Source organism: Panthera onca, chromosome D2, assembly GCF_046562875.1.
Source record: "Panthera onca isolate mPanOnc1 chromosome D2, mPanOnc1 haplotype 2, whole genome shotgun sequence".
NCBI classification, from domain to species: domain Eukaryota; kingdom Metazoa; phylum Chordata; class Mammalia; order Carnivora; family Felidae; genus Panthera; species Panthera onca.
This window is the reverse complement of record NC_138349.1, coordinates 40,394,269-40,414,788: the sequence shown is the minus strand read 5'-3', so window position 1 is coordinate 40,414,788 and position 20,520 is coordinate 40,394,269. Positions and strand designations below refer to the sequence as shown.

Here is a 20,520-nt window from a genome sequence, read left to right as displayed (position 1 = left end):
TTCCAGGGAGGGGAGACAGATAGTAGACAAAATCTGTAAACTATGCATATGAGGATTCACACTGGAAGAGAATAAAAGCAACCAAGGGGGATAATAAGTGCTGGGTGCAATTTTAAGCAAGGTGGTCTGGGAAGGCTTTGTTAACAAATGCAGATCACAAGGTGAGGAAATGAAATGTGCAGATGGATTACTTGCCAAGCAGAGGGGTGAGCACATGAAAAGGACCCAAGGTGGGTGGAGCAGCCATGCAGAGGACCTGCAGAGGTAAGGCTGGGATCTAGACCATAGGGCCTGGAGGCCACTGGAAGGACATGGTCCTGATGTCTAATCATCAGAGGGCAATAATTAAACAGATGACATCATTCCCCTATTAGATTGTTAGGGTTTCTTTTTAATTTTATTTATTTTTATTTTTGACAGAGAAAGAAAGATTGAAAGGAAGCGGGGGAGAGGAGCAGAGAGAGGGAGGAAGAGACTCTCAAATAGGCTCCACACTCAGCCCGGAGCCCAATGCAGGGCTTGATCCCACAACTGTGAGATCTTGCCCTGAGCCGAAATCAAGAGTTGGACGCTCAACTGACTGAGCCATCTAGGTGCCCCAGATCGTTGGTTTTTTAAGGTAATAACTCTGGGTGCAGTTGGGGGGAAAAGAGTCACCTCATGGTTAATGGGAACGGAATGTGACATCATACTTGTAGAAAGCCATCTGGCTTTATGTGCTATGAGATGTAAAAATGCCCTACTGATTGGAAGAGTCATTTCATATCTGGGACTGTACCCTTAAAAAAAACAACAAATACTGTATAGGGATTCTTATATTGTTCCTTTCAACTCGCCACAGAAAGCTAGTTGGCTCCCAGAGGTTTGGCACACAGCCCCTCTAGTCCCAGGGCTTTGCACGCCAACATCTCATCCCCTCCCCATTCCCACACATGACCTCCCACCTGAGGCACCTTCCTCCAGATGTGGTCTCCATCTTCTACCTGGACAGCACTGCTCAGGGTGTGCCTCTATCCCCTGACCTCTGGCCTTGGACAGCCCACTCATGCTCCACCCCTGCTCAGGAATGAGTTCTCTTCCTCTCTCTTTCCAAAATGCCCGGAACTGATCTTGTAACAGGTGCATCTCTCCATCCCTCCTGCAAGGGTCTGAAGTTGGGCCTGTTGGACAGGGGCAGAGGGGACAACTTGGGCATCTCTCACTCTCACCACAAATAGAGGATCTTATCTAGTGGTCTCCTGTGTGGGGTATAGCCTGGACCCTTCGTGAGCCCCTTGGGAGTGCTCATTGAGTCCCAGGGCTCACTAGGGATGGCTGAGGAGGGCTATTCACAGAAACGCCTGGGCCTGCTATTCTCTTTCTGGCCACTAGAGGAAGAACAGAGGCTTCCTGAGCCCATCAACCCTGCAGACTAACTCACAAAGGAGGCTGGAGTTTGCTCAATACCTGGGGTCAGACAAGAGGTACATTCATTCAATCTGCTATCAGATGGCATCTGAGAAGTTCAAGTGAGGAAATGGTACCTGTCCTCCTGTCTCTTGTCCATTTACAAACCCACAGACTGTCTACTCTTTGTTAGCATGCAGCCTGCTGATGACCAAACACTGCTCAGGCCTCACAGGACACAAGACACGGGCATAGTCCTTATAAGGGATGTGTGCATTTCTCATCAAGAATTAGTTTGAGGGGCGCCTGGGTGGCTGAGTCAGTTGGGCATCTGACTTTGGCTCAGGTTTAATCTCAAGGTTCGTGGGTTCAAGTCCCGGATGGGGCTCTGTGCTAACAATTCAGAGCCTGGAGCCTGCTTCACATTCCGTGTCTCCCTCTCTCTCTGCCCCTCCCCCATTCATTCTCTGTCTGTTTCAAAAATAAAATACAATTTAAAAAATTCCTTTAACTAAAAATTAAATTAAGAAACTAGCATCTTACTGCCTAAGAAAACAATGCTCTGGTTAGTCTTCCTGACACTCAGAGTTGATCATGTTTTCAACTGAATCTGAGTGCCTCGCTGTCCTCCCCACAGCTGCCACTCCTGGCTGCCTAGTCCCCACACACCTGTGAAGAGAAGGAGACCACATCTGCACCTACAAAGTCCCTGTGTCCCTGCCCACGTCACCACCTGGAGCTCCAGTACTAGTCAGGAGATCCCCTCTCCCTCTCACACAACCCTGAGTCAGGCCTCACTATGGAATTGGACTCATGTGGCCAGTATGGTTAGAGTTAGGGTCAGTCAGAGGTGTCCCTTGCCACCTGCCCACACCTCATGGGGCCAGTTCTTTCCATTGCAATATAGTTTTTTTTTTTTTAGCTCCAGAACCTGCCACGACATCACCGGGAGTTTGAGGGATGGGATTCCCAACTTCCCAGCCCAGACTTGCTCTCTCACAGAGACCTCCTTCTGGGGCCTCATCTTGGCACTGGGCCACAGAGCAGGCCTCGGAGGCTCTTCAGATGTGTTTTAACATCTTTGTCCCTCAACAAGAAGGGGTCAGAACTCTGGTCACTCTCCTCCCTGTGAACACCTCCAGAAAGAGTCACTTTTTATTCATTTGTTCCACGTGTGCAGACATGGTGCCCGCTGCTGGGGACACGGTGGTGGCAGACCTGAGGGGGTTATTAATGCTCATGTATATGAAGCATTAGCCATCATCAACCCTCCCTGGCATCCATGCTCTCTACCTGATCCCTAGGCTCACTCCCGGAGCATGGACCACAGAGGAGGAGAGAATCCTGATGCCCCTCACTCGGGCACAAGCTAACTTCCCTCTCACTCCTGGAAGTGCAGGACCAATGTTCTGGACAGAGTCACCCCGGAGCTATAGCTCAACCCTAGAGGGGAGGTGATGCTCTAGCTCTTACGTTCCTGTTGGTCACTTCCCAAGGGTGTGTAGGGAGCTGGAACTCACTCCTGCAGTGGGCTCTGCGTGGCTTCCTATCCACCATGTTTGCCCAGCCCCTGGAGCCCTGATCCATCAGCAAAGCTACATTCGTGCAAGTTGAGAGCATGGGCTCTTAGGGCCGCCTGCCTGGGTTCTAAGCCTGGCTCTTGCTTCCTAGCTGTGTGAGGTGTCTCTCTTTCATCAAATATGAAATGGAAGAAAATAATAGTACCAGCACGATAAGGTTGTTGTGAGGAATACGTGAGCCAGCGTAAGCTTTCCAAGCCACAAGTCACCAACCATTTGCTGGTTATAAAACCAAGTTAGTGGGTTGTGACCAGCACTTAACATAACTATAGTAGAAACAAGAGTATGCCTCACTTTGGGTAGTAGGTCAGTATACACATCTATATGTGTGTGTGGCAGAAACTATTCCCAGATGCTTTTCTTCCTGTGAGGCCCCATGGTGGACTTGGGAGATGTTAGATGGATTGAATATAGGCCAAGGTGGGGAGAAGACATGCAATCAAGCCCTACAATCCCTCTTGCCAATGCAAGGGTAAAGGTATGTGTACATGGGCCAGGATGTCCCCCACGGTTAGTAACCCATTCTGCTGGGAAAGTGAACATGGACAACAGTGGGACTGGGCATGGCAAGATGCAGGTGTCCTGGGCAGGCCACCATGTGCATGTGGCAGGGAGTGCTAGTAGAAGCAGCGTGAGGAGGAGCTGGGGACATACACTTAGGGCCCTGAAAGCCATGGTTAGCTTGTGAACTTGGCCATAGGCAATGGGAATTTAAAGCAAGAGGATGGCCAGTTTAACAAATATCTATTAAGTGCCTACTGTGGGGAAGATTTATGTTTTAAAAACTTGACTGTGAGAGCAGTTAAGGGGGTCAGGAGCTTGAAGTAACACCAGAGGCAGGGAGAATCTACCAAGAGCCTACTGCAATAGTCCTAGCAAGAAATAATAAGGACAGAGGTAAGAATGTCTCAGGAAGGAGGAAACAGATATAGCCTCTGTGCCTGGAGCTAGATGGTCCCCAATACCCAGAGGAGGATAGTAGTCATGACCCTGCACACAGGATTTGTGGGAGAGCAGTGCTTTGAAGACCACAGAGAAATTCCACAGGTCTCCAGAGAATGGAAGCCACATAGCCAAATGGATAAACCCATGGACATGAACCAGACGGCCGGGTGACCTTGGCACATTAGTCAACTCCCTACACTGCCAACTTATAAAATGGGGCCCAGAAGAGGACTTAGCTCATAGGAGTTTTATGATATTGAAAGCTAATAATGGTAAAAGCCTTTTGCAGTGTCTGGTACAAGGCCAGGGCTCGCACTGGGGCTGTTTGCTGACCTCTCTCTTACGTCACAGACACGCCTGGAAAAGGCCCTGGCAAGCAGCCTGGGAAAGAACAAATTTCTGGCCACTCAGACACAAGTCAGAGAGACTGGGCTGACTTTGTAGCGTCCCTGCCCCTTCCAGGCCCATGTCGAAACTCAGACCCATCCATCTGCAATGACGTGGAGACTCGGGCTGGCAAGCGGTAGGCAGGCCCTGAAGGGCCAGCGGTCTTACCATAATGGGCCTCCTCCGTGCATCTCCGCTGTCTGCACCTGGGTGCCCTCGGAAAAGGACTCTGTCTTCAGAGGCTTCAAGATGAATGATCTTGAACCTGTGGCCACACTACACAAGCACAGAACGTTTCCACAGTTCTCAGTGTAGGCGGTCGCTACATACCCATTCAGAACAATTCACTCCCAAACAAGTATCCCCCTTGCATTCTCACTGAACCTTTCTAAATGCAGACAGTGCGCTGGGTGATGGGGATATACTGACACAGCCCGCGTCCACAAGGGACATCCTTCTGGAGTAGTCGTCTGCCTGCCTTCTGTTCAGGGCTCTGAGATTTCCCTGCCCCAACCTTACACTTTTCAAGTCTAAAAATCGGAGTGACTCTGACTGATCAGTGCTTGCTTTTCTGATCACGACAAGCCTCTAAAAACCAAAAGGGATCTCTGGCAGCCTTCATCTCTCTTCCTGATTTTCCCAGTCATGCCAACCCTGACTGTAAAATGTAGTTTCCCTTAAATATCTTTCTGCCTACCCAACTAGTCAATCAGGGGAGCTTTTCAGGCTAGGCTGCAGTGTCAGTGTGCCTTAAGGCAAATCTATTTCCTGGCTCTCCCAGGGTACATCTAGGGCATTTTTCAGGTACACTTTAGCTTTCCCCTAAGTGTGCCTCTGTCCATTCCAAGCTCAACAAAATTTTGGCAAAATGAGGAAGCCCTATTTTTTTTTCCAAAAGTGGCACACAGGCTAATTCTTCCATTGCACAGTCATCTATGGGGTGTTGTATCCCAGGCGCCGAGTGCAACCCACCCACCTCAGACCCTATCCTCTGGTAGAGGAAACAGACACGTGAACACACTCTCATAATACAGTGTGACAAATATAGTGATAGACACATGGTCTTGGCACAAAGGAGAGAGGAAACTGTTTTATTTGGGAAGTAGGACAAAGAGGCTTGATTTGATCACAACGGATATGTAAGAGGCATCCAGACAGATAGGAGGGGGAATAACTCACAGCAGCATCACCTTACTTCACAAGGAACCTCATTCTAAACCCTGTGCGGCCTTGTCCATGCACCCATTTTATAGATGTATTAGTAAGGTTTGGGAGGTTAAGTAACTTGCACAAGGTCAGAGAGTTAGAAACTTGCAAAGAAGGGACAATTGTATGCTTTTTTAAATGACAGAACCTAAATCCAGAGCATTTAAGTAAATGAGCTCCAAGTTAGATGGGTGGAAAGTGATGGAATCAGGAATCAGATCTGGGTATTGTATGGTGACCGTGGAAGTAGATGGATTACAGGGGCTCTGTTAGGTCTAGCTAAAAAATTTGGACTCTCTCCCACCGATGAGGAGGAGGCTGTGAATGGTTTTAACTGATGTTGCAACTTCATATCCACCCCAAACTATCCTTCCCAATAAGTATCCACCATCAATTCCAGTAGGGAAGAAGTAACAAAAGTTTTCAGCCACAATAGATATGCCCAAGGGAAATATATTTCATTTAATCAAGTTATTCTATTTAATAATGATATTCTACATAACAAACATTCCTATAACTCAGGAAGAAAAGAACAAACAACCTAATAGAAAAATGGGGAAAGTAAGAGGCGATTTACGAAAAAGGGAATACAAATGGCCAATAAACATAAGAAAAGGTACTCAGCCAGTTAAAATAATCCTCTAACTAAAACAATATTGAACACCATTTTTCTCCCATTAGATTGACAAAAGGGAAAAAGACAAAAAAGAACAAATGTGCTAGGGTATTGGGAATTGTGTACTCTTCTGTACTACTTGTGGGGGATACATTTTTGCAGATGCTTTGGAGGGCAATTTGGAAATTTCTTTCAAAATTTAGAATGTGCATAGACTTCTGGGATCGACCAAAGTGTTTGGGTATCTCTTGAGGAAGCACCTCTACCCAAACACAAGGAAATCCATTGCAACATCATCATGCCTAAACATTAGAAATAACCTAAATGGGGGTGCCTGGGTGGCTCAGTTGGTTAAGTGTCTGGCTCTTGATTTCTGCTCAGGTCATGATCTCATGGTTTGTGAGTTCGAGGCCCATGTTGGGCTCTGCGCTGACAGTGTGGAGCCTGCTTGGGATTCTCTCTCTCTCTCTCTCTCTCTCTCTCTCTCTCTCTCTCTCTGCCCCTTCCTCTCTCTGTATCACAAAGTAAATAAACTTAAAAAAAAAAGAAATAACTGAAATGTCTATCATAGGGAAATAGCTGTAAACACTGGGGTATGTTCATAACAAAAAATACTCTGCAGCAGCTAAGAAAATTGAGTTAGTTTTTATGGACTAAATTTTATGGACAAATATTCTTGAGTGGAAAAGGAGAGAACTGCAGAATGACACATTTATAACAACCTTTATGTCAAAATATACATGTTTAAACATAAAGGCTGCTTATGTTGCATTTTATAGGTGTTCATAGATAAATCTGGAAAAGGGTTTAGAAAGATCTTGGGAAATACACATAAAAACAGTTAATGGTAGTAGCTTCTGAGAGGGGGGCAGAGAGGACCAGGATTGGGGGCCACAAACAAATATTCACAATGTTCTAATTTCTATGAGTATCTCTATGAGCAATTTCTATTCACATATACTTACATGGTTAATTTTCATTTTAATAAACATAGAGATAGATTTAAAAACCACTGACATATCCACTTCTGTGCAAAGTTCTGTGGCTGATGCTCTGCAGAATACATGACAAGCAAATCTTGTTTTTAGACACACTCGGTAGATAATGCCTTCAAGAAGCTCTCAGGCTGGCAGAGGGTAGAGGGAATAGGTCCAGCACTGTGTGGAATAAAATTCCTGAAGAGGAGTAGAAAAATGCAGTAGGAGTCATGGTGGGGGGAAGGAGAGGGTGTTCACAATATATTAGGAATCAGGGAAGCATCTATTGCAACCAAGGAAAGCTAGAGGCACCTGGGTGGCTCAGTCAGTTAAGTGTCAGACTCTTGATTTCTGCTCAGGTCACGATCTCACCATCATGCAATCAAGCCCCACAAGGGGCTATGCACTGAGCATGGAGCCTGCTTAAGGTTCTCTCTCTCTCTTTCTGCCCCTCTCCCTCTCTCTCACTGTCTTTCAAGAAAGAAAGAAAGAAAGAAAGAAAGAAAGAAAGAAAGAAAGAAAGAAAAAGAAAGAAAGAGAAAGGCAAAGCTGGGCATGGGCTAAGAGAACTGCAGTTTCAAAGGTGCAGAGGCAGGAGTTTCAGGGGGCTGTTAGGGAAGACAAGAAAGACATGAAAGGTTGGGGACTCATTGTGGAAAGCCACAATGCTGGAAGAAGAAGCTAGAGTCCAGTCCTAAGCAGCAGGGGGCCCTGCAAGGTCCATAATCACATGGGAACCTGCCTGAAACTTTACAGAAAAGAAGTTTGGCATCCATGCACAGGTGGATTGGTCAGGTCAGGAGGCAAGGGACAAACTAAGAGGTGACTGACTTCCACAGTTTGGGGGAAGATTAGGTTTAAGGGAAGATTAGGGGTCTGGGCAGGGATGGCCTCAATGGAGGAGGGAAATGAGCCTGAGAGACTCATTGGATTGTGATGAGAAAACAGGAGGAAGAAGAAACGGAGTGATTTTGAGGCCCTGCTTCCACTTCATAAGTGTCAGGAGCCACAAGGAAAGCAGGTAAGGGCAGCTTTTTCTCTGAGAGCTGTAGAGAGGTGTTCCAAGTCCTGCTCACAGTACAGGAATTTCAGCCCCCTTATTCCCCAATTAGAACCCAGATGTGCAGTGCACAAGACAGGTCTGAGTCCTGAGGACACACTAGCCAAGGGCAGGCAGGCAGGCACGTAGTCCTCCTGGCTTCTAGCCACCAGACTCACAGGCTTCCAGGAAAGGCTGACAGGGACTGCTCTGTTCCTTTGAATCTGAGAATATGTGACTGAGGAAACCTAAATTAATTAAGTGATTCTGAGGCTCTGAGGCCTTCCTGAGGAAGCACACAGGGTGAGTAGTAAGATCAGGGTAAACGGCACCCCTCCCCCAGTACTGGAATCCAAAGAGGCTTCTGAGCTTCATTGGAACTAAGCCTGCACTTAAGTGGTTCCAGGGAGACAAAGAAATAATAAATCAGAAGCAGGTGCCCCGCCCACACACCGCCACCACCACTATCAACCTGCTTCTCTACAGAAACATGGTCATTTTGAGTCTCTGAGTCCAGATGTCTCAGTGAAACAATAAATGGAGTGGCCCTGGAATTAAGTTGGCCCATGACCTTCCATAAAAGATTCCAGGATGGGCTGATGCCTTCCTCCAAAGCAGCACCCACATTACAAGTCCCTTGAGATCCATTCTGGAATACACACGCCATACCTCACCCAGGCACAGGTGCAGGAAGGCTATCCTTCCACACCTTCCTCATGGACACCACTACTCCCCAAGTCCACAGCAAGCAACACTGGGACACCAGTTCAAGCTTGAGGAAAGGACTATGTTCTAGCAGACAGAGGCCACAACTGTATCCAATGGATAAAAGGAGAAGAAAAGTTGTCAGGAAATCACCAAACTGTCTCTATCTACACAAAATAATAATAATTAAACTCCTACTAAGTATCGGGCATTGAACTAGATACTTTCAAGTAAGTTGACTCATAATCTCCAGCCACCCTGGATCAGGACAGCATGGCAGTTGAGAGCTGGATGCTGGAGCTAGATAGCCTGCATTTGAATCCTGTCTCCACCACCTATGAACTCTCCAACTGTGGGTAAATTACTGTCCCTTGGTGTCCTTGCCTGTAAAAAGGCAATATGAAATTTGATAAGAGTATTAAATGAGTTAATGTTGTAAAATGCTTAGAACAGTGTCTAGAATGTTATAAGTACTTCTGTGTGTCTAAAAAATATTTTTTTTTCCTTTCCTCATTTGACTTACATTGAGTAGCAGATAGGTACTCTGTAGCAACAGTTCCTATATCTAATTGAGAAAGGAGAGAAGAAAATGTTGCCATTTTCTCCAACAGGATTGGATGGGAAGTTCTCTTTTGCCTGCAAGTTATGGTCAGATAGAGAAGTCTCTGGAAAGGAATTTACCAAGAGTTCTATTGAAGAGCAAGCCACAGACACAGGAAGCCCAGAGGAGCAGGGCCTTTGTGTAAGGCTGGTTGGCCAGAGACGGAGCAGGGACCAGCACCCTGGACAGCTCCCTGCCAGCCAGGGAAGGGAATCCTTCCCAAGTTCTGCCAAGGCTAGGGCCCTAGCCTTTCGCTGAGGCAGGGGGTCCTCAACTCCCAGAGATGCCTGCTCCCTAGTTACTGGGGCTGCTGATCAAAGGGGTAGGGGATTGCCTTCTGAACTGGAAGTTTGAGGGTGAAGGAGTTTAGTGTCCCAGGAGTTTCTTTAGGGACCAGCCAAGCCTTCCTCCTCCCATGGATCTTGATCTGTCCCTCTCCCCTACACTGCCAGGTGTGGCTGCTTTGCAGTTGGAGCAGCAGAGGGACAGTGAAGCACAGGAAATAGGAAGGCATCATGAAAATCACAAGACAGGTGGTTTAAATCCAGGCTCTACTGTTGGGACCTTAGGTAAGTGACCTGATTTCTCTCTGCCCAGCTTCCTCATCAGTAAGACAGGGAAAAGAACACCTGCTACCTGCACTGCCCCAGGACTGAGTGAAATTAAATAACACAGCACACATAATACCCTTGGCACAGAGTCCTCAATAAATGAGTCTGTTTCCTCCCATTGGTGAACGGAGGACTGGAGAGTTGGGCATGATCTCAGAGATAACTTGGCTCCATGCTCAAGAAGAGTCATGAATTATGAGGGCCAGTGGGCTGGGAGAGGTGTCTGCACCTTGAAGTCTCTGGAAAAGTTTCCTTTCTCTAAGATTCCTCTAAGTTCTAAATTCTTCAGCCACTAGACAGAAAAACATCTGCTTTAAACCATCCCCCCCCCCCCCCATTAAAGCAGACAGGGCAAACAATATATGCATAAATAACAATTGCTCTGCAGGCTGGAAGACTGACCCTTTATTTGTATTTATTTATTTATTTATTTATTCATTCATTCATTCATTCATTATTTTTAATATAATTTATTGTCAAGTTGGCTAACATACAGTGTATACAGTGTGCTCCTGGTTTTGGGGGCAGATTCTTGTGATTCATTGGTTACATACAACTACTCAGTGCTCATTCCAATAAGTGCCCTCCTCAATGTCCATCACCCTTCTTCCCTTCCCCTGCCCCTCACCCATCAACCATCTGACCCTTTAAAAGCCTCACAATTGGAGAGTCAGAAGAGGCCAGAGGTCTGCTTTGGGAAGCTGGAGCTGGTATACTCAACTGAGAATATGCAGATTATGATCTGCTGAATGAGGAAGTGTAAGCCACCCACACAGGGGCAGCAGGTAGCCCCCCACCCACCACCCCCCACCTCCCCAGCATCTGAGCTCTCACTCTGGTAAAGTGAAACCCATGGGATCACCTCAATTGAAGGTGCAATTTCAATACACCCATACAAAGGAAGTAGAGTCACAGATATTACTTACAGATCCCAGAAGCAGAGGGGAGGCTGCGAAGAGCAATGGGGGAAGGGCAGACTCTGTCCCAGGTCACCAGTGAGCAGGAGATAGACAGTAGGGTAGCAAGCACTTTTTACTTATAAAGTGGTTGAGGCAGAGGTCACTAACATTTTGTGTGCTTATTTTTAAGTGGTTATTTTTAAAGGTGCCCCAGGAAAAGCCATGTGAGAACTTAAGTCAGAAATCCTAAACTCAAGTCCTTATCTAAATGTCAGATTCTGGGGGTGCCTGGGTGACTCAGCCAGTTGAGTGTCCAACTTCGGCTCAGGTCATGATCTCTTGGCTCATGAGTTCGAGCCCTGCATCAGGCTCTGTGCTGACAGCTCAGAGCCTGGAGCTTGTTTCAGATTCTGTCTCTGTCTCTCTCTGCACCTGCCCTCCCCACCCTCCATCTCAAATATAAACAGACATTAAGGAAAACTTTTTTAAGTGTTTAAATGTCCAGATTCTGGGTATGAGTAGGGCTATCAAACTGTAAAATGCCTAAGCAGCAACTTAGAAAAACAAAAGTTGTTTTTCTCATCCCCAGGTTTCAAACTCAAATGACTGGACAAGCAAGTAGGTGACCTAAATGTGCAAACAAAATCAGTCGGAGGGACACTGTGATAAGCTGAAGAGTGTGTGCTGACTCAAGGCCTTCAAATAAAATTTAAAATAATTCTGTCACCCTGAAAAGCCCTTCTCTAGTACCCATTTCCCCAGGAAATGCAGTGGGGGAGGGGCTTTCCTCTCACCCCTTACTTAACAGAGACAAAAGCTGGAGTCCAGAGAGAGGCTGTGACTTGCCCAAGGTCAATCAGAGCCAGATCTGTCTCCATAAGGGGCTCTTTTCCTGTCTCAGACACAGGGCAGTTTGGCCACTGCAGAGCACATGCTGGGAACTCCTGAAGTGGAAGGGTTTCTCATCCTCTCTGGGGTGCCTGGGTAGGTGGAGAGATTGAGTAACAGGTACCAAAGCTGCTGGCTGTCATCCTGACACCCTGGTCTCTATCATCTCACCCCACAGTCATCTCAGGGATAGAAGATAACTTCCCAATGCCCTTGGGCCTCCCATCAGCTAGGACAGAGCCTGGAATCACAACGCCCACCTAATCACAAGGACTAGCCAGGAAGCCAAGGTGTCCCTGTATCTTTTACCTGCTCTTTACAAGACCCACTACTGTGGGAAAGGAAGACAAAAGAACACATTTTACAGATAATAATGACAATAGCAAGCACTTGCATCACTCTTACTATGTTATGGGCGGTTGATACAATGATTACCCCGTTTTACAAATAAAGAAACAGGGGGACAGAGAGGTGAAGTCATTCCCTGACGCCCTAACTGGTAAGTGGCAGAGGTGGGAGCCATCTTCAGCCATTTGTCTCTAAAGCCCAAGTTCTTTGCACTGCATCACCAGTGCCTCCCTCAGGGTGGGGAGCACGGTAGAGAAAGAAGATGGATCTAATGCTAGTTTACTTTTGAGACCAGAAGAACGGGAAAATTCCTCTCTGACTCTGGAAAGGACACACTGTAATCTCAACAACACAAGTCCCCCAGTCCCAGCTGCCTCAGAGCCTTTCCCTTGCCAGCCCGCAGACTGGAACACGGACTCCGTGTGCCATCTAGGGTCCACGCTCTTTGGGGGAACACATTAGGCTCAGCGCACAGCCAGGGAGGCTCAGCCAGTCTGCAGAGAATGAGGTGTCTGGGCGTTGCAGCCCTCTTGGCAGGTGAGCCTCCCTCCATCCTCTGATGAGAGCAAAGCTGCTGGGTCCTGCCATGGGAGTGGGCGCCGCACCCACTCCCACGGGCTTTCTTACAGCTGCCAAGAGAGGACCCCGGCCACGTAACTCCCAGAGCCCACCTGGGACTTGGAGGCAGCTCTGGAGACGCGGGGCGGGACCTCACTGAAACTGAGGGAGGACTTGTTCCAGTGCTAAGAGGGGCTGGGAGGAGTTAGAATGGGGAGGGGTCAGGAGGAGGAAAAGGAGAAGAGGCGGAGCTGGGAAACCCGGACAGTTAAAGCTGAAAGGGGGAGTACGGGCTGGGAGAGGGTGGCGAAGCTGTACGGGAGGATGGGAGGGGCAAGGCTGATATTCGGGGCCCCGGGTGGGAGGAGGGTGACTTCTCCCCTCGATCCCCAGAAGCTAATAGTCAGGAATTCTCTGCTATGACATTCTCCCGAAGGGCCGGTCTGTCGGAACCCGGCCCAGCAGTCTCTGCGTCTCCCCCTCCCTTCCCGAAGGTGGAAGGGGCCAAGGGGGTGGGGCCGGAGAAAGGGTTGGGGGGATCTATACCGGGCCCCCCACCAATAGCAGCCCCACATTCCAGCTGCGAGAACAGATGGACGCAGCGGCGGCTCACCTCGGGGGCTCTTTGCCGGCTGTGCTCGGAGATCCAGGCTGAGGCGGAGATCTGGAGTCCCCGGCGCCTTCCTCTCCAGCACGGCTGGAGGGTTGGGGGACGGCCGCTGAGCGACCCTCTGGGGAGGGGGGAAAAGAACTGGTGCAAACCCCTCGGGTCCTAGAACTGAGAGGGGGCGGAGGAACAGACAGCCCGCTCCTCGCGCGGCGCATCCATCCTCCAGGGCTTGACCAGTACTCTCTTCACACCAAGACCCCTTTCTAGGGTTTCCAGTCCTGGCGCCTCTGGGAAGGGGACCCCTGCCCGGCCGCGCCCCGCCCCCGGCCCCCGCCCCGCCGACGTCGCATTAGCATGAGCGACGCAAGTGGCCCGGGCACCACTCGGGGGCCGAGACTCGCCGCGTCACAGCCCCGAGTGGAAAGGAAAAAAAGAGGAGGCGGAGGAGGAGGAGGCAAGAGCCGACGCGAAGGGAGGGGAGAGCGGCGGCGGGGCGAGTGAGCCAGCGGGCGGGCGGCAGCAGCATGCCCTTCGGCCCGCGCGGGCGGCCTTTCAACGCTTCGGGGACCGCGCCTGACGAGCCCAAGGCGCCGCGCGCTCAGTCTCTGGCCCCAGCCACTCGGTGCGCCCACCTTCCCTGACAGCCCCCGAGCCCAGCAGCGGCGGGTCCGGGCTTGACTGTCAACGGCCGGAGGCGTCTCGCCGGACAGGGTCTTTGCCTTTCCCGGGACAACGGGCCATGAGCCCTGCAGCCACCTGAGACACAGGGGGCGCTGCGCCGCGCGGACCGCGCCCGCGAAGTTCCGTGCCCTCGGCTCTGCACTGCAGGGCGCCCGCGCCCAGGCGGCCCCAGCGGAGGCGTCCTCGGAAGAGCGGCGGAGTAGAGGCAATGGAACCCGCGGCGCCCGCGGGCCAGGCCCGGGCGGCAGCCAGCAAGCTGTCGGAGGCGATGGGCGCAGTGCTGCAGGATCCTCGGCGGCAGCGGCGCCTGGTGCTGGTCATCGTGTGCGTGGCTCTCTTCCTGGACAACATGCTGTACATGGTCATCGTGCCCATCGTGCCCGACTACATTGCCCACATGCATAAGGCCGGCAGGCCCACCACGAGCCCCAAAGTGTACACCCTGCAGGCGCCCACTCCAGCCAGTGGCAGTGACAACATGGGCAACACCTCAGAGTCCCCGACGGAGAGTGAGGACGTGAAGATCGGGGTGCTGTTTGCCTCCAAGGCCATCCTGCAGCTGCTGGTGAACCCCCTGAGTGGGCCCTTCATTGACCGTATGAGCTACGACGTGCCGCTGCTTATCGGCCTGGGCGTCTTGTTCGCCTCCACCGTGCTGTTCGCGTTCGCGGAGGACTATGCTATGCTCTTCGCTGCACGCAGCCTGCAGGGCCTGGGCTCAGCCTTTGCGGATACGTCCGGCATTGCCATGATCGCCGACAAGTATCCTGAAGAGCCGGAGCGCAGTCGTGCGTTGGGCGTGGCGCTGGCCTTCATCAGCTTCGGGAGTCTGGTGGCGCCACCCTTCGGGGGCTTCCTCTACTGGTTCGCGGGCAAGCCTGTGCCCTTTCTGGTGCTCGCCGCTGTTTCGCTGCTCGACGCGCTGTTGCTGCTGGTGGTGGCCAAGCCCTTCTCGGCCGTGACGCGGGCGCGGGCCAACCTGCCGGTGGGCACACCCATCCACCGCCTCATGCTGGACCCTTACATCGCCGTGGTGGCCGGGGCGCTCACCACCTGCAACATCCCCCTCGCCTTCCTCGAGCCCACCATCGCCACGTGGATGGAGCACACGATGTCGGCGTCTGAATGGCAGACGGGCATGGCCTGGCTGCCAGCTTTTGTGCCGCATGTGCTAGGTGTCTACCTCACCGTGCGCCTGGCGGCGCGCTATCCACACCTGCAGTGGCTGTACGGAGCACTAGGGCTGGTAGTGATCGGCGCCAGCTCTTGCGTGGTGCCTGCCTGCCGCTCCTTCGCACCACTGGTGATCTCACTCTGCGGCCTCTGCTTCGGCATTGCGCTAGTTGACACGGCACTGCTGCCCACGCTCGCCTTTCTCGTGGACGTGCGCCACGTCTCGGTCTACGGCAGCGTCTATGCCATCGCCGACATCTCCTATTCCGTGGCCTATGCTCTCGGGCCCATAGTGGCGGGGCACATAGTGCACTCGCTTGGTTTTGTGCAACTTAGCCTTGGCATGGGCCTGGCCAACCTGCTCTACGCGCCAGTCCTGCTGCTGCTGCGCAACGTGGGCCTCCTGAGGCGCTCCCGCTCTGAGCGCGATGTGCTGCTGGATGAGCCACCGCAGGGTCTGTATGATGCTGTGCGCCTGCGTGAGCGCCCTGTGGCCGACCCAGACGGCGCCCCTCGAAGCCCTTCGGGCCCCTTTGACGAGTGCGAGGACGTCTACAACAATTACTACACCCACAGCTAGCAGCCCAGCTACTCTCCCGGAGCCATCCCCTCACCGCCCACCCCCCGGGTCAAGGTGGCTACTCTGTGAGAGTACTGGCCAGCTTAGACTCAAGGCCCACCCCTCCAACGAGTATCCTACACTCTTGCCCATCTTGACTTGCCTGCCGGGATCCCCCCACTTTGACCCTTTCTGTGTTTCCCTCCCTCTAGTCCGGTGGGACGTGGAGCACGGAAGCATACAAAACGATACACTCCTGGCAGAGATAAAGAGGTGCGCAAGCCGCCACCTGGGGGCTCCCCTGTGTAGAACCGTCCGTCTGTCTGTCTGTCTTTCCTTCCGTTCCTCTCAGTGCCAACTTAGCCCCCAGCACCGCGGTGCTTCTGGCCCGAATCAATAAACTATATCTGTTCGAGACCGAGTCTCTTTACTGATGAGGGTGGGCGGCCCGGCACAGGGCCAGGGCAGAGGGGAGGGCAGAGGGGAGGGTGAGCTGAGTCTAGCCCCGATCCAGGTCTGAGCCTGGCAAGCACTCGGGAAGCCTGTGGCTCTTGCTACCTGGTAAAGGAGATACGAAAGAAGCAAAACCAACTAGGGATCCCACCCTCAGACACCGTGTTGTACACGGCTCTCTTCCCTCGAGACAGCCCCTCCCTCCCAGTCCCAACGCAGCGCCCCAGGGCGCCGCCCGAGGGAGCCTGAGGATCCGCTCCCTCTGGGTACGCTAGTCCCCGCCCCTTGAGGACACTCCCAGTGTCAGCCACTGAGCTCTGAAACGCCAGAGCCCCGCATCCTGCCCTGTCCAGGCTCCGGTGAGGAGTAGGGGCCGAGCTGTTCCGGGCAGAGATCCGCTCTCTGGAAAAGCGCTTGTGTCGTGTGTGCTCGTTAGAGAGTTAGGCTCTATCCTTCGAGGAGTGGGGGAACTGTTGATGTGTCTGCTGTGTCCTGGCTGTGCGGGTCTGAGTCGTGACTGAAGAGGGTGCCAGTGTGGGAGCTGGTGCCAACCCCCCACCCTTACCCCCCCCCCCCCTTACCCTGGCCTTGGTGGAAGCAGCTGGCCAAGGCTGTCAGAATTCTCCCCACCTCGATCGCAGGTCTCCGGAGCCGCAGGCCCCCGTTTGCAAGCCACTCCCAGTCCTGGAGCCTGCGGCCTGATGAAGGCCAAAGAGCCCTCCAATTCTGGCAAGGAGAGGCAGCAGAGTTGGGGTACGCCTGTGTATTAAACAATGCCTGCAAGAGTCTTCGCTGCTGGTGTGTGCACGTCTGTCCTCGTCTGTGTGTTGGGCTGTGTTGCATGCGTTTGGGCAGGGTCTGTCTTTGTGGGTCTGTCTGTACGTGTTGGTGTGTAAGGATCTGTATCTGGGGTGGGGGGAGGAGTGCTTTGTCTGGGAGGAGTGTCTGCCTCTGGCTGTGTGTCTATAAGCATCCCCAGGTCTGTATCTCCACTCCCTCACCCCATAGTGCCAGCAAGGATGGGGTGGGAATAGAAAAGGAAGGAGGACCTTGCAGTGATCAACAAACAGGATGATGATGATGATGATGATGATGATGATGATGATGATTTTGAAAGAAATTGTACGGTTTGAGCCTGGCCTAGACGGCGGGGAGGGCAGATTTCTCCAGACCCAACCCTTCCCAGGGTGGTGCGGACGCAACCGGGGCTTGGATAATGGAGTTGGGAGAGCGCGGCGACTGGGGATGGCTGGGCGGGGTGCAAAGGGCAAGGGAGGGGGGCAATGTTCTACACACCTATCCCCGGCCCGGATTCCGCTGCCCTTACACAAACTCATCCGGGAAGCCGTCCGAGCCGGGGCTAGGGGCCGGGAGATGGGATCGCGGTAGGGAGCCGCGGGGGCGGGGGCAATGAGGAAGAACGGGAGAGACGGGGTGGGGCTGAGGGAGGGAGGAAAGAGGAGAGAGGGGAGGGAGGAGGAACAGGAGGAAGGAGAAGACAGGAGCGGCCGGTTCGCCGGCAGCCAGTAGGGAGGCCGCAGGGACCCGGCGACGTCGGAGGCTCTAAGGTGGACAGAGGCCCCCACCTCCGTACTGCTGACGCGCCCCTGGATCCCTTCTGGCTCACACTCGCGCCCCCAGTCTTGCTTGGTGCCGTGGAGCGGCGGCAGAGGCGGAAGATCCGAGGAGGGCAGGTGAGAAGGGCTGGGCTGGAGGACCGCAGCGCGGGGAGCAAGCAAAGCTCAGGGACCGGAGGGCCGCGGAGGAAGGCTCCGTCCAAGGACCGCGCCGGGGGCGAGAGACCCCAAGATCCTCGGGATTTCCGAGCCCTGAACTGAAGCGGCCGTCGGGGAACTGCCAGGAGACTGGGCTTCCGCGGCTCTGGCTCTTCCCCACCAGGAGTGGGGGCAGGGGGACAGGGAGCTGAACGCTGAGAAGTTAGGGGGAAAGGGCTTGGAGAGAACTTGACCATCAGGCTCCGAGGTTCCACGTGCGTATCCTCACTTCTCTCTTCTCCTAGATCCCCATCTGCTAAATGCCAAGGTCTGCACTTTCTGTGCCCAGTCAAGGCGTTGGCGGATCTCACCCAGCCAGACCCCTCTGAATCGCGGGTGAGCACCCAACTCTCGCGAAGGCGGAGGTGGGGGAGCCGCCGCAGGTGGCAAGTATGAGCTGGGTCCCAAGGAGTCTCTAGAGAGCACGGACTGCCTGTGTTGCCCCGGGTGGAGCTGGGGTTGGGCCTCCTGGGCAGAGCAGAGACCCCTCCTGGCAGTCCTCGGAAGCCATGCTGGTGGCAGCAGAGAGTGGAGAGCACCAGAGACAGAAAGACACACACACATACGCCTCCTTGTTGTGGGCCCATGGCCCAAGGAGGGAAAGCAGCCGCTGCCTCACAAGGACCAGGCCCTCCCATTTGGTCCCCAGGAAGCTGTCCCTGCTCCAGTCTTACACCTTTCCAAGATATGGAGTCTCCAAGAGCACTAGGGCCTTTACCAACTTGCCCTTGCCCTCAACAACCTTTCCAATCTCCGCGGTGCTGTGATGGACCCTAACTTGGATGCTGCTGCTTTTATGTCACTGGGAGTGGGAGCAGCTACTACCCTCCAGGGAAGGTCCAGGGACCACCTAGTCTGTAGCATCCTGGCAAAGTGTTCACATCAGTTCTATAGTCTCTGCCTAGCACTGCCAGGAAGGCTAGGTTCCTCCATTCTGGAGCCTGATTCATCCATCTTTCTGGATGCTCTGCCCTTGGGTCAACTGAGCCTGGACCCTGGCTCCCACCTGGGCCATGCTTGCCTGGGGGGTGGGGGAGGGCGCAGGGGATAAAATGGGCTAAGCATCAGCTTTCTGCTCTTGGGAGAGAATAGGCAATGGGTGAGTGGAAATCATGGGTGCATGGCTCTGAGGCTTATGCTTAGCGCATTCTCTGAAGGTAGAAGGTAGCCTTAAAAATAGGCCTTTGCCCCCTCTTGGCCTGTTCACTTGTACTGTGAATAAAAAGTTAATCCTCTTCTCTCCAGGTTGAGTCAGGTGGTCCCTAGGGGCCTGGACTGTGCAGCTGCCCTGTCCCATCTCCCTCAGCATTCCCATGCCACCTGCTCTAGGAGCCTGGGAACCAAAGATTGCCTAAGTCCAAGTCTGTCCAGCAGGCCCCAGGGTCCTCCACTCCCACCCCTGCCTTGGCCAGAGGCCAGGCTCCCAGTCAGCCCAGAGTACTCCTGGAACCCACAGCCTTAGAGGACCTGTGTTCATTTACACATGCACTGATGCATGCGTACATTCCTTTTACTCAGCTACCCAGCACTGATCCTACTCCATGCTAGTCATGCAGCTAGGTCCCAGAGATGAAGCACTGAACACAACAGGAGAAGCTCACAGACTAGTGGGAAAGAGAGATTTTAATCAGCAAAACAGGTATCTGTTGGGTCCAAGGCAGGAACAAAGCAAGTGTTCTGCCAACACCCCCTTATGGATTTGGAGTGAGCGAGTCCAGCCTCGCTCCCTCCCACTCTGCTCTGGGGTGGTAGGTTGAGCCTGGGTGACAGTCTTATGGAGTAGGGACCACCTAAAGGCTCACTCTAGACCCCACTCTATCCCATCTGGGGACTCAGAAAGGACACTGTGGTCAGGGGGGGCTGGTCCAGAGATTGGGAGATTGGGACCAGGTCTACAATGAGGCCCTGTGTATTTGGGGTCCATGTCCAGCTCTAGCCTCTTCACAGGGTGGGGGTGAAGGGTCCATGTAGCTTTATGTGGCTATTGTGCTGATGCCCTTCTGCTTCTTGGTCCCCAGGTCTGCACCTCTGCTTCCCCAGCCAGGAGTCACCAAGATGCCCATACTGGAAAAAGCTCCCCATAAGATGGCAGCAAAACCACCCAGCAGTGAGGAGGACTCTGTGAGTGACTTTTGGAGCTCTCTCCTTCATCCCTGTTCTCCCTACTCACATACTCTTGCTTCCAGAACAGTCCTGTGTGGCACTAGCCCCCAACCCTGCAGTCTCCAGGGCATGAAGTCCAGGCTGCAGTCCTGCTCTGAGCCCACTGAGGAGCCTGGGAACGCCTTGAAGGGCTGGGAGTGGTTTCGGGGGATGCTGATGGAATTCTGACAGCCACACTTCCTAACCCCAAAGCCAGGAAGAGCCCTTGACCTGGGCCAGGTACTCTCTCTTCTCCCAGGGCTTTTTCCCCTCCCCAAGTTCCACTTCCAATGGCTTTGAGCCTAGTGGAGTTGCCTTAGGGTGAGGCTGAATTCTCTACTTTAAGCCAGGTCACCTCCCAGTCCTGGCTACTGTTACTGG

At 52.6% G+C, this 20,520-nt stretch overlaps 2 protein-coding genes across 2 annotated transcripts in view; both read left to right on the top strand.

The window, feature by feature from the left end:
• The first annotated feature begins 13,418 nt into the window (after positions 1-13,418).
• SLC18A3 (solute carrier family 18 member A3) lies at positions 13,419-16,151 on the top strand. The gene has a single exon (XM_060641052.3). The coding sequence runs from the start codon at positions 14,246-14,248 to the stop codon at positions 15,788-15,790; it is 1,545 nt and encodes a 514-aa protein (XP_060497035.1). The 5' UTR covers positions 13,419-14,245; the 3' UTR covers positions 15,791-16,151.
• Positions 16,152-20,067: 3,916 nt separating this feature from the next.
• CHAT (choline O-acetyltransferase) overlaps positions 20,068-20,520 on the top strand; it is a 42,758-nt gene continuing 42,305 nt past the window's right edge. The window contains exon 1 of the mRNA XM_060642188.3: positions 20,068-20,118. Within this exon, the coding sequence (XP_060498171.1) occupies positions 20,083-20,118 (36 nt within the window). The 5' untranslated portion in view covers positions 20,068-20,082. The remainder of the gene's footprint in view (positions 20,119-20,520) is intronic.